Raw genomic sequence first — 15,598 nt, 5'->3', positions numbered from 1 at the left:
TAAATTCTTTAGTTACCAGTTATATTCTATAAATTAAGGAAGTAATTATTTTTTCCGTACAGTATAAACCTGTGATTATTTCATTATCTTTGTGCTTTTTTTTTGTGTGTGTGTGTGACTATAGGAAATTGCTGATAAAGATGGAAATAATAAAGTTCTGTCTTTCACTATCCCTTCCTTATCCAAGCCTTCAATATACCATGAAGTAAGTAACCTGGGGAAAGATGTGATTGTTATATTGAGATATGATATATATAATATATATTATTATATTGAGATACAAAGCCATTTTTTAAAAACCAGAGATAGAATCCTAACATATGTTTACTGACTTGTTTCTTTATTTTTTAGTATATCTATATTTTTAGCTGTTGATGGACCTTTGTTCGTTTTATTTATTTATTTATGTATGTATGTATGTATGTATGTGCGGTGCTGAGAATCCAACTCAGTGCCTCACAAATGCAAGGCAAGTGCTCTACCACTGAGCCACAACTTTAGCCTCTGACTGATTTCTAAAAAAGTAGATGTTTGTGCCAGATGTAGTGGTTATGCCTGTAATTCCAGCAACTCAGGAGGTTTAGGAAGGAGAGTAGAAGGTTCAAGGCCAGTCTTGGCAACTTAGTGAGACCCTGTCTCAGAATAAAAAATAAAAGAGCTGGAGATGGAGCTCAGCACCCCTGAGTTCAATCCCCAGTACCACCAAAATAAACAAACAAACAAACAAATAAAATCAGTCGTTTATTAGCTTGGCAATGTGGTGCACACTAATAACCCAGCGACTTAGGAGGCTAAGACAGGAGAATGCAAATTATATGTTTGTATTATATTTCCAGCCTGCCCTTTTGTTATTGGTGATGTTAAGACTGAACTTTGTGAAGAGAGGTGGAAAGTAGTTAATGAAAAAGTTTCCTTTAGTTCTTATTTCTTCTACCACCAGTATCATTTTAATTTTTAAAATAGATTTTTGTGGATTTTTAAAGATAAATCTTACTTTTAAAAGTCTTCCATATCCCTTAGAAACTATCTGTTAAATTGTTTCATTTTTACTATTCTTTAGGAAACTGACTACTTAGAATGTTAACACCATTGTATTTCAGGGTAAAGGAGTCTAATTCACACAATCTAGCTAATCAATAACATTATACTTTTTTGCTTACCTTTATTTTGTTGAATATGAGAACACTGATAATTATATGGGTAGATGATGCCTGTCAGGCTGAACTCTTTCTTCCTGCTCTCTTTAAGTAAAATCCAACAAAGAAGTGAATCAAACTTGTGATCTTCAGTGTTCAGTGCATAAAATTGTGAGGAAAGTATTTACAGAAACATTCTAAAAATTATATTCCATTTTCCTGTCAACATAGTATCTTTCTTGTCTAATAGCTGCATACAGCAATTAACTTTCATAATTAATTCCCCTGGACTTTGTTTTCTGTTGAAATAGAAAGTCTCCTGTTTAGCCAGAATTCATTTTTAGCATAGACTACTTCATAGATTTATACTAGCATAGATTATGTAAGTTCTTGGTATTGTGTTATGAAATAAAATGGAAGATAGTGAAACACTAATGAGTTTTTTTTTTTAACTTGAGAAACCTGAAATCATTTATGTCAGTATTAAAAAAAAGACTTGCCAGGTGTAGTGGCTCACGCCTATAATCCAGCGACTTGGGAGGCTGAGGCAGAAGTATTGCAAATTCAAAGCCAGATTCAGCAATTTAGTGAGGCTCAAAGCAATTTATTGAGACCCTGTCTCTAAATAAAACATAAAAAAAGGATCAGGGATGTGGTTCAGTGCTTAAGCACTCTGGGTTCAATCTCCAGTTACCCTTCTCCCCCTGCCAAAAAAAATCCCAAAACTTTAGATTATAGTCCTCAATATTGTTTGTATTAAATGATTATAAGCAATTGTGATCTTTTCTGGAGTACAAAAAAAATAAAATTGATTTTTTTAAATGACTGATTCCTAGTCATTCCATAACTTTGAAAAAATGAAGCAGTATGTTTTTAATTTTATCTATTTTACATACATAATTTCCTAAATAAGCTGTAGAATTTGTATAATTGAGAAATGGAAAAGATTTCAAAGGAGAAGAATAAATTATCTGATACTGCCTTTGTTTTAGCAAAAATAAATATGATTACATGATACAAACTTTATTTTAGAGACACTATCTGATACTGTACCTTATTTTGGTAGCCCTCAACAATTGGATCTATGGCTTTGACAGAAGGGGCTTTGTGTCAACATGATCTCATCAGAGTTGTTTATAGTGATCTTCATCCTCAGAGAGAAACATTCACTGCACAAAACAGGTAATGGACAAAATTGTACATGGTAACAATTGTAAATTTATGCTTCATAGTTAACCATGATTACTTCAGTTTAGGTTTGATATAAGAACAGTTCAAAAGCAAAGTGGTGAAATACATGGTAGTACAGATTGAGCATCCTTAATCTGAAAGTCAAAAATTTGAAATGCTCCAAAATCTGAAACTTTTTGAGTGCCAGCATAACACTGCAAATAGAAAATTCCATACATGACTTCATGTCATTGGGACATAATAAAAATGCAGGTACACTAAAATTATTGTATAAAATTACCTTCACATTATGTATATAAGGTATGTATAAACATAAATTAATTTCTTGTTTATACTTGGGTCTGAACCCAAGATATTTCATAAATATTCCCAAATTCAAAATTCTTCTGGTCCCAATCATTTTGGATAATGGTTATTCATCTTGTAGTTAATACCCATCTATCTAATGCTTGGTAATATGTTATGGTAATCTTATATAAAACTTGTAAAGTGTGGGTGTGGAGTCAGCCAAACCAGTATTCATGTTCTAGTACTGCAATGTGGAATGTGCCCTTGGGGCATTTTATCTAATCTCTACACTTTGCTTTTTTGATTATAGAATGGAATTAGTACCTAATGTCAGATAAACTGCAAAGTTTGAGGGCACAGTTCCAAGACTGTCCTCAATTCTGATAGCAACAAAAGTTTTCTGGAGGGGGTAGGGACCCCCAAACCACCCTTTTGTTTAATGATTTTCTAGAAGAACTTTCAGAACCCAATAAAAGCCATTGTACACAGCTGTGATTCATTATAGGGAATGGATACAAATTAAAATCAGCCCAAGGAAGAGATGTGTGGGGTAGAATATGGGAGGACCCCCAAAACACAAAGTTTCTATTTTCCTTTCCCACAGAGTCAGAATACCTCCTAGCATCAATGTATGACCATATACACAGAGGGTTGATGTCTCAGGAAACTCTCAAGCTTTGATTTCCAGAATTTTATTGAGGCCTCATTGTGTAAGCATGAGTAGTTAAATTGATTGCCCATATGGTTGATCTCAGCTTCCAACTTGACTGATACAGTATGACCTGAAGCCATCACATTAAATCACACTGTGGTTCTTTCTGGCATAGCCAGCCCCCCCACCTAAAATGTCAAATGTGGACAGCACTACCCTAAGTTTTGCTGTCACCTATCCCTACCCTAAAAGATATTTCTAATTAGTTACTTCCTAAAAGCAAGGACCAGTCTTCTCTTTGGGCAAGGCCAGTTACTTACTATATAGGCCACGTCCTGGTCATTGACCAAGGCTCTTTTAAGCAAAAATAAACGTATTTACCTGGATAAACACATTTAGTATAGCATTTGTATAACACACAGCATACTATCATCATGAATATGTCTAACTAACATTTGGAGAAGGTAATATAAGTTAGGAATTTAAAGAAATAACTAACTTGCCTTTTAAAGCCACTGTAAGCATTTTGTAGCAATTTGGTCTACTTTGTGATATACTTAGGCAGAAATGTTTTTCATAGAAATTAGCTGATGATTAATTAAACCTAGCAGTTTTCATTAGTATTAATACTGAGGAGATTTTACCTCAATTTAGGAGTACATTTACTCATTAAGATCAAAATTATGTGCTAGGGTTGTAGCTCAGCGGTAGAGTGCTTGCCTCTCATGTCTGAGTCCCTGGGTTCGATCCCCAGCACCACATCTACAACTAAAAAAAAATTTTTAAAAAGATCAATATTATAACTTTACCAGTAATGTCAGTGTTGTACCATATCATAAGATAGCAGTAGATATAACCTGTCAGAGGAGGGGATTTACATACCTCCATTAAAAAGAGGAGGTATGTAAATCCCCTCCTCTTTTTAACGTGGTTGGCTTTCTATATCTATGTATTCTATATCCATGTATTCAACCAACCATAGATGGAAAGTATTTGAAAAAAATTGCATTTGTACTGAACACATATGGACTTTTTTCTTGTCACTCTTCCCTAACCAATACATTATAACAATCATTTATATAATGTTTGCATTTATTAGGCATTATGGGTAATCTAGAGATGATTTAAATGTGTGTAGGTAGGTACACATAAGTTATGTGCAAATACTGTATTGTTCTATATAAGGATTTAAGCATCTGTGGATTTTGATATTACAAGGGTTCTTGAACTGATTCCCCCTGATGAATAACTCCTAGGCAGGAGAAAGCATTCTCCAGACACAGACACATTTCTGTAGTCGTTGACCTCTGATGAAGTGCTTGGCCAGAATTCTATTTCTTCTTACCATCTTATAGATTTTACACATATGGTAGAAAATGGTATGATTTTCCATATGTCCTGACATGTTGTTTGGAATATAACTTTCATGATTGTTTTTATAAGCAAGGTGCTTTATATTTATAACTCTTGGAGAAGACTTTATCCCAACTTTAAATAACAGGGTTTTTTGTTTCTATGTAGTAATGTTGATTTACTCAAATCCTTCCACAATATAAACTTAATATATTAAGAACATTGGCTCATAAATAGTCTGAAGACTTCCTCATATAAAATCACCTAGTTTCCTGATTCCTTTTTGTTTTATAATTTAAATTATTTAAAGAATAAAATTACATACTTGTGGTAAATTTAAAATAGAACTTGGAATAAAATGAAAATAGATGAGAATGCAAAGAGTAACATAAGTGTAACTTCATCCTTCCAATCACCCATTTCTACTTCCAGTAATTAAACTGTTAGCAGTTTTTTATGTGTCCTTTTAAAATGATTTATATGTACATAGCATATATTAAACCTTAAACACACGCAGGCCCATATACATGGGATTTAGTTGTGTATATTATTTAACAATTTGCTTTATACACCAAAGAATAGATCTTTAACTTCTTCCTCTAGCAGTGCATATAGATCTCTTCATTCTTTTTTCTTTCTTTCTTATTTTTGCACTGTCAAGGATTGAATACAGGGCCTTACATATGTTAGGCAGCCTCATTCTTCTTTAATGAGTACTTGTTATTTTGTTTTATATATGTACTGAGGAGATTTTACCTCAGTTTTGCTTTTTTTTGAGCCCTGTATTCCTGGGCTCAAGAAATTCTCCAACCTCATCCTCCTCAATAACAGGACTAAAGACACATGCCATCAGGTCCAGCTGTACCATCAGTTTTTTGGCAGTCTCATATTGAATAAATTTAGATTGTTATCAGTTTTTTGCTGCTATAAAGAATACTGCAAGAAACACATATTTCTCTGTATGTTTTTCATGAGAGCACAAAAATTATCTACAATAATTATCTGTATGATAAATTCCTGGCGGTGAGTTGTTAATGCTAAGGAATGTATACTTATTCATTTGGTAGATATTACCAAATTACCCTCCACAAAACAACTGTACCAATTGAATGTTCCACCAGTGACTTCAGAGTGCCTATTTCCTCTTTTTGACCAATTTGATAGCTAAAACTTGATGTCATTTTGTATTCATTCATTTTAGCTGGGGCTTAAATACATTTATGTATTAGTTCATTGTTTTTCTTGACCTATATCCTGTATCCTTTTTTCATATTGTACTGTATATTTTTTTCCTTACTGATTTGCAATATTTTGAATGTTGAAATAATAACACTGTTTTACTTGTTGCGCATTTTCAGTTAATTATTGGCTTTAACTTTATTTTTAAATATAAATATAATTTACATACCACAAATTCTGAATGTCACTGCAAAATTGCTTGGTGTGGGCCTATTCCATCCATTCTGAACACTAAGTGGACCTTTTAGATTTGGAAACTGATGCCCTTCAGACTGGAAGTTTTCTCGAATTGTTATTGTTAATTAGTTCGGACTTTCCTCTTTATATAATCTTTCATCTGGAGCTCTTTTAATTTGGATATTGGATCTCCTAGATCCTTTCCTTTTTCATTTGCCATGGCTTTACTTTCTGAGACTGTTCCTCAACTGCATTCACCAATCATTCTTGACGTTTTGGTGGTACTGGGGATTGAGCCCAGGGATGGCTTTACACTGAACTTTGGACACCCCAGCCCTTTTTTTATTTCTTATTTTGAGACAGGGTTTTGCCAAGTTGCCCAATCTGACCTTGAACTTGGAATTCTCCTGCCTCTGCCTCCTGAGACACTAGGATTAAAGGTGTGCAACTTTGCGCCTGGCTTTCTTGAGTTTTTAATTCTTGCAGTTTTTTTTTTTTTAATCTAAAAAGCTTTTACAGATCTCTGAATACTTTTTGAATAGATGTATTTTTGAAATTATATCTTCTTATTTTTGAGAATATTAATAGTATAGTAATTAGTTACGAAAAGTTATTTTTTCTTTATATGCTAGTTTCATCAAATTGCCTTTTTCCTTTTTTAAATTTTAGTCTCTTTCATATTAATAGAGTTCCTCATTTGTTTAGTAGTCTTTTTTTCCCCCCTTATTTAAAAGTAGGGGAATAAAAATAAGAAGCTCTGACCACATTAGTGGGCTAATTGTGAGCTTCCCTGTTGGGTGATCTCACTGTGCCACTCACTTGGGAAATTTCATGAGTCCGAATCTTGGAAGTCTTTCCCTTAAGAGTCATCAAATTCATCTAGTTCCCTAAGTAGTGGGCTGGCTGGTAGCATTCTGATGGCTGAGTGGCGAAGGAGAGCTTGAGGTCTCAATATTCAGCAAGTCATATTTGACTTCAATCTTTGTTTAGTATTACCCCCTCACCCCTACACACACATCAAATCACAGTTGTGCCTGTTGGCTCCTAGGCAAGAATTCTCTTTTATCCTTTCAGAAAATAAATCTTCAGTATTACCTAGATGTATGGATAAGGAGACAGGATTTGAAGGTATGACTGCTTTCAAATCAGGCTTTCACCTTTCACCTTTTTATTTCAAAATAATTTCAGACTTAACAAAAAATGTGGCAAAAATAATGTAAAGAGTTTCCACATACCATTTACCATCCATCTGTGGAAAGGCTTTTAAAAGTACAACTCCTCTGGGTCTTGTCCTCAGAGGTTCTTAATTGGGTCACTCTAGATGGAGACATGGGAACATATGTTTTTAAAAAGTCTTGTATAACTAGTATGGATCCAGGTTTAAGAGCCACTTTTTTTTTTAGAGACTATAAATATTAGAAAAGCATTTATTTATTCATTCAATAACTATGTATTAAGCAATTATAATATATTAGACACTGTGCTAGACATTAACAATACGGATGAAAAAGTCAGGTTCTTTGTCCTAAAGTTGCCTGTAACTAAATGAGTAAAACCAAGAAAGAGGGAGAAAGTTATAATTCTATAGAATAAATGCTGTTTTAGACCTGCAGTTTTCTTCAGCTAGGATAATTAAGAATAGCTTTATGTCTAAGGTAAAAATCTGAGCTGGGAGCTGGGGGAGCTCAGAGGTAGAGCAGTTAACTAGCATGCATGAGTTTCTGGGTTCAGTCCCTAACACCACTTGATCCAAAACTTGAAACCTTAGCGGGAATTTTCCAAATAAGAAAGTATTGTAGTAAAAAGGAGCAGCATGCATTAAATTAGGAGTTACAAAAGCTTATAACATAATCATGGAACGGTGAGAGGATTAATGTAGCATGTAATGTATATGTAGTGGGCAGTGAAGGGGAGGAATAAACCTGGAGAGGTAAGTTCAAGGTGGATTTTAAAGGACCTTGTAATAAAGATTCCATGATTTTAAAGGACCTTCTAGTAAGTTTGGATTTTATCATGTAGTGAATAGTAACATGGTAGACTTCTAATGATAGGGGATAGGGGAGTCATTGATTTAAGGATGATGATTTGTTTTTTAAAGAAGAAAATATTGATGGCATCCAGGGATATGGCTTGTAATAATGAGAATGGAAACTGAAACAGAGGATGCCATAGTAATCTGAGAAATCACGAAAGTCAATATTAAGGTATTAAAGCCATTCGGTGAATAAAACATTTACTGTAGTCTCTAGTGGAAATAATTGTATGCAGTATTTTTTTTCCATTGTTTATTTTTTCCAGGTTTGAAGTCCTGAGTTTTCTCATGCTATGTTATAATTCTGCTATTGTGTATATGCCTGCCTCATCTTACCAATCTCTTTGTCGTATGGGCTCCAGGTGAGAAGTGTGATTTTAATTAACTTTCATATTCATTCATTTATTTGACAAATATTTATTGAGTATATTCCCTATGCCAGACACTGTTCTAACGTATCATGATACAGTAATAAAACAATTTCACAGAGCTTATATTTCTGTAGGAGTCCTCTTCATCCCTATGATTTCTGGGAAATTATTTCAGCATTAAAAGAATATTTCCTAGGTGAACAAGGAGTTAGGCCAAGTTAGCATTGTTGAGTGATATGCCTAATCACTCCCTGGATGCCACTTTTTAGAAATCATGGTGAGAAATAAGGAATGTAAACTTTTTCCTTTATATGTTTCACAAATAACAGTCTCTGTATTGAAGATTAATAATTGCAACAGTTATCTGTGTGTACGTGTTGTGGGGAATTAGGGGGTGATGTTCTGTGTCTCACAATAACCTTTATTATATTAGAATTTCTAATTTCATAGACATGACTGAAATTTAAATTTGCTCTATAGAAAAAAATATTTTGTATTCTGTTTTTATATTCATTTCTTTCTTCCCCCATATTTTTTATTGGTGCATTGTAGTTGTATAAAATGATGTGATTTGTATTGTTACATATTGGTACATGCACAATATATAGCAATGTAATTTGAACAATAACATTGCCCTCGTTTTACCAATTGCCTCCCCTCCTCCTTCCCCTTAGTCCCCTTCCGTTATTCTACTGAGAATCTTTGATTTTCATGAGATCCCCTCCCCCGCACCTTTCTTTTCCTTTTTCCTCTCTAGCTTGCACATAAGAAAGAAAACATAAGACCCTTATTTTTGAGTTTGACTTATTTTGCTTAACATATGTTCTCAAGTTCCATTCACGTTCCTGCAACTGTCATCATTTCATTTTTGTTTATGGCTGAATAAAATTCCATTGTGTATATATATATCACATTTTCTTTATCCGTTCATCCATTAATGGATACCTGGGCTGGTTCCATAATTTGACTATTGTGAACTATGATGCCATAAACATGGATATGCATGTATCACTATAGTATAATGACTCTAATAATTCCTCAATATAAATACCAAGAAATGGTATAGCAGGGTCATATGCCTAGTCTTTTAAGGAGGCTTCATTACTAATTTCCGTAGTGTATTGAACTAATCTACAGTCCCATCCAACAGTATAAAAATATTCCTTTTTCTCCATATCCTCTCCAGCATTTATTCTGCTTCGTATTCATGATGACTGCCATATGACTTGCATGAGATGAAATCTCAGTGTTGATTTGCATTTCCCGAATTGCTAATGATGTTGAACATATTTTTCTTGTATTTGTTGGCCACTTGTGTTTCTTCTTTTGAGAAGTGTCTTTTTAATTAATTTGCCCATTTATTAATTGGAGGTGGGGGTTTTTTGGTGTTAAATTTTGAGTTCTTTATATATTCTAGATATTAGTCCTCTGTCAGAAGAGTAGTTAGCAAATATTTTCTCCTAATCTGTGGGTTTTCTCTTCACATTCCTATTTGTTTCCTTTGCTGTACAAGAGCTTTTAAATTTGATGCTGCCCCATTTATTAACTCTTGGCGTTGTTTCCTTAGCTTTAGTGTTCCTATTGAGAAAGTTATTGCCTGTGCCTAAAAGCTGGAGCATTGACCCTGTGTTTTCTTCTAGCAGTTGCATAGATTCTGGTCTAATTCCAAGGTCTTTGTTCCATTTGGGGTTGATTTTTGTGCAGGGTGAGAGATAAGTGTCTACTTTCATTCTTCTATGTATGGATAACCAGTTGTCCCAGCACTGTTAAAAGGGCTGTCTTTTCTCTGAGTGGATGTAATTGGCACCTTTGTCAAGGATCAGATGACAGTATCTGTGTGGGTTTGTCTGTTTTGTACCATCGGTGTAGGTGTCTGTTTTTATGCCAGTATCATGCACTTTTTATTAGTATAGCTCTGTAATATAATTTAAAGTCGGGTATTGTGGTAGCTTCAGCATTATTTTTTTGGCTTAGAATTGCTTTGACTATTCTGGGTCTTTTTTTTTTTTCCAGATGAATTTTAGGACTGCTTTTCCTAGTCCTGTGAAGGATGTCATTGGTACTTTGAAGGGGATTGCACTGAATGTGTATATTGCTTTTGATAATATGGTCATCTTAACAAAATTTTCTGCCTATCCCTGATCATGGGATGTCTTTCCATCTTGTATCATCTTTAATTTCTTTCTTCGGTGATCTATAGTTTTCATTGTTGTACAGGTCTTTTGACTTCCTTGGTATTTTATTTTACCTTTTTGAGGCTGTTGTGAATGGGATTGTTTTCCTGATTTCTTTCTCAACAGATTCATTATTGGTATATAGGAAAACTATTGATTTTTGTAACCTGTGACTCTGCTGAATTTGTTGATTAGATCTAGCAGTTTTTTGGTGGAGCTTTTTTGATCTTATCATCTACAAATAGTGATAACTTGATTTCTTCCTTTTCTATTTTTATCCCTTTTGTTTCCTTCTCACCTAATTGCTCCAACTAGAATTTCTAACACTATATAAAATAGGAGTGGTAAGAGTGGAAATCCTTCTCTTGTTCCAAATTTTAAAGGAAATGCTTTCAGTTTGTCCCCATTTACTATGAGGTTGATTTTTTTATTTTATTTTATTATATAGCCTTTATGATGTCCCTTCTGTCCCTGGTTTCTTCAGTGTTTTTATCATGAATGGGTGCTGAATTTTGTTGAAGGCTTTCTCTGCATCTGTTGAAATTACTAAATGATTTTTGTCCTGAATTCTATCCATGAATTATTTTTTGGTTTGTGTATATTAAACCATCCTTGAATAAAAACATCTCTGGAATAAAACCAACTTGGTCATGGTGTGCAATCTTTTTTAATATATTGTTGGATATGATTTGTTAATATTTTATAAGTATTTTTGCATCTAAATTCATCAGGGATATTGGTCTGTACTTTTCTTTCCTTGTTGTGACATTACTTGGTTTTGGTATGAGTATGATATGGCCTCATAGAATGAATTTGGAAGTGTTTCTTCCCTTTCTATTTCATGGAATAATTTGAGGAACATTGGTGTATAGTTCATCTTTAAAGGTCTGGTAGAATAGAAAAAAGTTCAAGTAATATAAATTAATTTAGAGTCACAGAATTTCAATTCTAGTCTGTCCTATCCAACTAATTTCTACTTGAGGAAACTCAACTGCTCCTTCTGCCCCCCCAAAAAGTATAATACTACGTCTTTTGTTGTGCATAACAATCACCACAAACCTCGTAGCTTGAAACATCACACACTTATCTGGGCATGAGTTAGCTGGTCCTCTAGTTGAGATCGTATGGTTAAAATGTTGTCTGGAGTTGCAGTCTTACCTCAGATTCAACCCTTGTTGGCAGAATTCTGTTCTTGTGATTGTAGGGCTGAGGGTCCTAGTCCATAGCATTCAGGACCTGAATGATCTGCTGATGTGCAACAAATCTTCCTGAGATTGCCTATAGTTTTTTCTGTTGTGTATTGGGTAGCCCAGCTGACCATCAGTTTCTTATTGGTTGTCTGCCAGACTTGATCCTCAGTTCCATCCCATGGACCTCCCAACATAGGCAGACTACAACATGACAGCTTCAAAGCTTAGAGAAGGAGTGAGAAGGATCCCAGCAAGACCCTTTACCTTAAGTAACATAGTCACATAGTCATAAGCACATACCTGGGGAATCCCATTACCTCATAGATCATACCTTTACTTAAGGGAGGAGGGTAAATACCAGAAAGGAGGGAATCACAGGGATCGAGGCCTTCCAAAAGATTGTCTCCTACCACAAATGCTTAGCTGAAGTTCATATACTGTTGTGTTACTTGGAAGAGAATGTGATCCTGTTTATAACATTAATGTTGGTAAGTGGGTCAATCTAAATTAGTTATAACTGAAATTTTACAGATTATCTTAAAATAAGTACATCATTTCATTTATAATAACATCAGTGGGCAACAGAGTGTTTCTAAATTAGATTCTGTTTTCAAGAGCATACATTGTTTAAGCACTTACTGCCTATCTTAAGATAACATTATAAAAGACTATTTCAGGTTCATTAAAAGAAATGCATTTGTTGTCATATTTGGCAGCATTTTTATGGCCTTTAGTAGAGTTTTGTTTATTTTTGTGGTATTAGGGCTTGAATCCAGAAACACTCTACCTAAGCACTACATCCTGAACCCTTTGTGTTGCCTTTTTTTTTTTTTAATTTTGATACAAGGTCTCCTTGAGTTTTTTTGTCTGGCATTGGACTTGCAACCCTCCTGCTTCAGCCTCCTGAGTTGTTGAAATTACGGGCTTGTGTCACCACATATGGCTAGAATTTCTTAACAAAAGTGCTGGCAGAGTTTAATGGTCCTGAAACTTGTTTTTTGTCCCCTTAAGAATTTTGAAAAATTTTATCTTTTGTACATTTTTAAGTTGATGTGTAAACTGTTTTGTCCTATCTTAAACATTTGCAAATGATATATGATTTCTATAATATAAATATTGATATAATTAAAAAGTTAGGTTATTTCAAATATGTGTAGCTTAAATGCCATGGAGATATAATATTCACCATCATCCATTGATAAATAAACAAGCAAGATTATTCTCTAATAGTCTAACATTACACAATTTCCTGGAAATTGAATTTCTACTCCACTTTCTTTAAACAAAGTTTCTCTTAATATAATGCTGTTTTCAACTTTTTTTTTAATATTTATTTTTCAGTTTTCGGTGGACACAACATCTTTATTTTATTTTATGTGGTGCTGAGGATCGAACCCAGCGCCCCGCACATGTCAGGCGAGCGCGTTACCACTTGAGCCACATCTCCAGCCCTGTTTTCAACTTAAAGTCTTTTATTCATCACTTAATTGCTATAGATATGTATGTGTGTACATATTTGTGCATATGTGTGTATATACGTATAGCAATTATCTTAATATTTTAACTGATTTACATAATCTGAGCTGGGTATGGTGGTGCACACCTATGATCCCAGTTACTTAGGAGACTGAAGCAGGAGACTTATAAGTTTGAGGCCAGCATGGGCAAGTTAATCAGACTCTTCTCTTACTAGAGAGAGAGAGAATTATGAACCTATTGCACTTAAGGATTTAATAATCTTTTTACACAAAAACCATAAATTTTATGGAACATTTTATCTTCTGTTTATTATTAAGGAAACATCTCTATCATATAGAAAGGTAGAGAGTTGTTTATGGCACAGCTCTCTCTTCTTTAACCCTGCCCAAAAAGGTGGCAGGTTTTTTTTGTTTGTTTGTTTGGCATCATGGCTTCCTTCAGATCTCTTGTAAAGCTCAAGTTCCTCAAAAAGAAGACCAAGAAGTTTATCTGGTATGGGTCAGACTGATACATCAAAATTAAGTATAACTGACAGAAACCCAGAGGTGTTACAGCAGGGTGTAGAGAAGATTCAAGGGACAGGTCTTGGTTTTGTGAGCGACAAAGAAACAAAGCATATGCTGTCCAGTAGCTTCTGAAAGCCCCTGCTCCACAACATCAAGGTGCTTCAAGTACTGCATATGTGTAACAGATCTTGTTGTCTGAGATTTTTTTCCAGTGTTTGCTTCTGGAAATAGCAGCCCAGCTGGTTATCAGAGCCACTGATCCTGGTGCCAGGTTGCACAGTGAAGGAAATGAATAGATAGTTCATGTGCATATTTTAAATCAAACAAAAAAAATCTTCAAATAAAATTAAAATGACCTCGCAGCCAACAGTATTTTTGAAATGTCTGTTTTGAGATTTCTGTGCTTCAGAGTAATTTGCCTTGTTTGGATGAATAAAAGCCAGTCATTTGTGTGTGTGTGAGTGAGTGGAGCAAAATGAATATTTGTGAAAGAGGTTTTTAGTTATTTGATAAAAGTTAGCTTTAATGGATATAGTCCGCTAGAATGTATGCTTTGTGAAGATACAGGTTTTATTTTTTAATTTTTTTTTTTTTTTTTTTTTTTTTTAGTTTTAGGTGGACACAGTACCTTTATTTTATTTTTATGTGGTGCCGAGAATTGAACCCAGTGCCTCACGCATGCTAGGCAAGCACGCTACCACTTGAGCCACATCCCCAGCCCTATTTTTTAATCTTTTACCTGTTCATGACCGTATCCTAGGCCAAGAACAGTGACTGGCATATAGCAGGCATCAATTAATATTTAAGGAATGAATAATTCAACAAATGAATTTATAAAAGCACAGTTACTATATTTAGTGAATCAGGAAATCACACATACCTTATTTTTCTAGGGTTTGTGTGAGTGGGTTTCCACGGCAACATGAAAAACACTGGAAAGAACTCTGTGGTCGAATAGTATTGGATCCTGAATTTATGGTGCAACTTCTCACAGGGGTTTATTATGCCATGTAAGTAGGTGGTAGATGAAATTTATGAATTCTTCCTTATTAGATGTAACAAAGGGTCTTTTGTCCCAGGATGAGCACACTATCTTGTTTTTCTAATGTAGTTTCCTTTATTTTTAAAGTAGCACATATATAATATAATTAGTTGTTAAAATTAGAGTCATCCTAAAAATTTTCAGGTTTTCTGTATGGAAAATTATTTCTAAAAAGTTCATAACTCAAGTTTTCATGAATGCATTAAGTATATGATTGAATATTAGCCACATGTGATAAAAATCAATTTATTTGAAGAAGCATCTATAAACTACTTTAAACATAGTATTTGAAATTTCCTTTGTTATTATAACCAAAATTAAAAGATTGTAGAAATGAAATAATATAACAATCGATGTGAAGCCAGGCGTGATGACACATGCCTATAGTCCCAGCAGCTCTGGAAGATATGTAAATTCGAAGCCAGCCTGGGCAATTTGGTGAGACCCTATCCCAGGTAAATTAATTAAAAAGATTGGCTGTATAGCTCCTTGGTATCGTGCCCCTGGGTTTGATCCCCATTACCAGGAAGGAAAATTTTGATGTGAAAATCTTATTTACAACCCAAATAGTAGGACTTAAAATTTTTTAAAAAATTATGTGAGGATTAGAGATATTTGCTAAAGATAGTATATGATATGCTTATCTACAGGTATAATGGACAGTGGGACCTTGGCCAGGAAGTTCTCGATGACATCATTTATAGAGCTCAACTAGAACTTTTTTCTCAACCACTATTGGTAAGTTATATTTACTCCCCCCCCCCCCCC

General features: G+C 34.2%; 1 protein-coding gene and 1 pseudogene across 13 annotated transcripts in view; both read left to right on the top strand.

The window, feature by feature from the left end:
- The window catches only part of Fam126b (family with sequence similarity 126 member B), an 81,541-nt gene that overhangs the window by 50,060 nt on the left and 15,883 nt on the right, over window positions 1-15,598 (top strand). For all 13 annotated transcript variants that reach the window (XM_048808278.1, XM_015481230.2, XM_048808275.1 and 10 more), the window contains 5 exons: window positions 125-205; window positions 2,203-2,318; window positions 8,335-8,430; window positions 14,682-14,798; window positions 15,481-15,568. In XM_048808278.1, the coding sequence (XP_048664235.1) occupies window positions 125-205; window positions 2,203-2,318; window positions 8,335-8,430; window positions 14,682-14,798; window positions 15,481-15,568 (498 nt within the window). The remainder of the gene's footprint in view (window positions 1-124; window positions 206-2,202; window positions 2,319-8,334; window positions 8,431-14,681; window positions 14,799-15,480; window positions 15,569-15,598) is intronic.
- On the top strand, window positions 9,917-14,673 carry LOC125618176 (annotated as a pseudogene).

This window comes from Marmota marmota, unplaced genomic scaffold (assembly GCF_001458135.2).
Source record: "Marmota marmota marmota unplaced genomic scaffold, marMar, whole genome shotgun sequence".
Lineage (NCBI taxonomy): Eukaryota > Metazoa > Chordata > Mammalia > Rodentia > Sciuridae > Marmota > Marmota marmota.
This window is presented reverse-complemented; position numbering and strand designations above follow the sequence as displayed.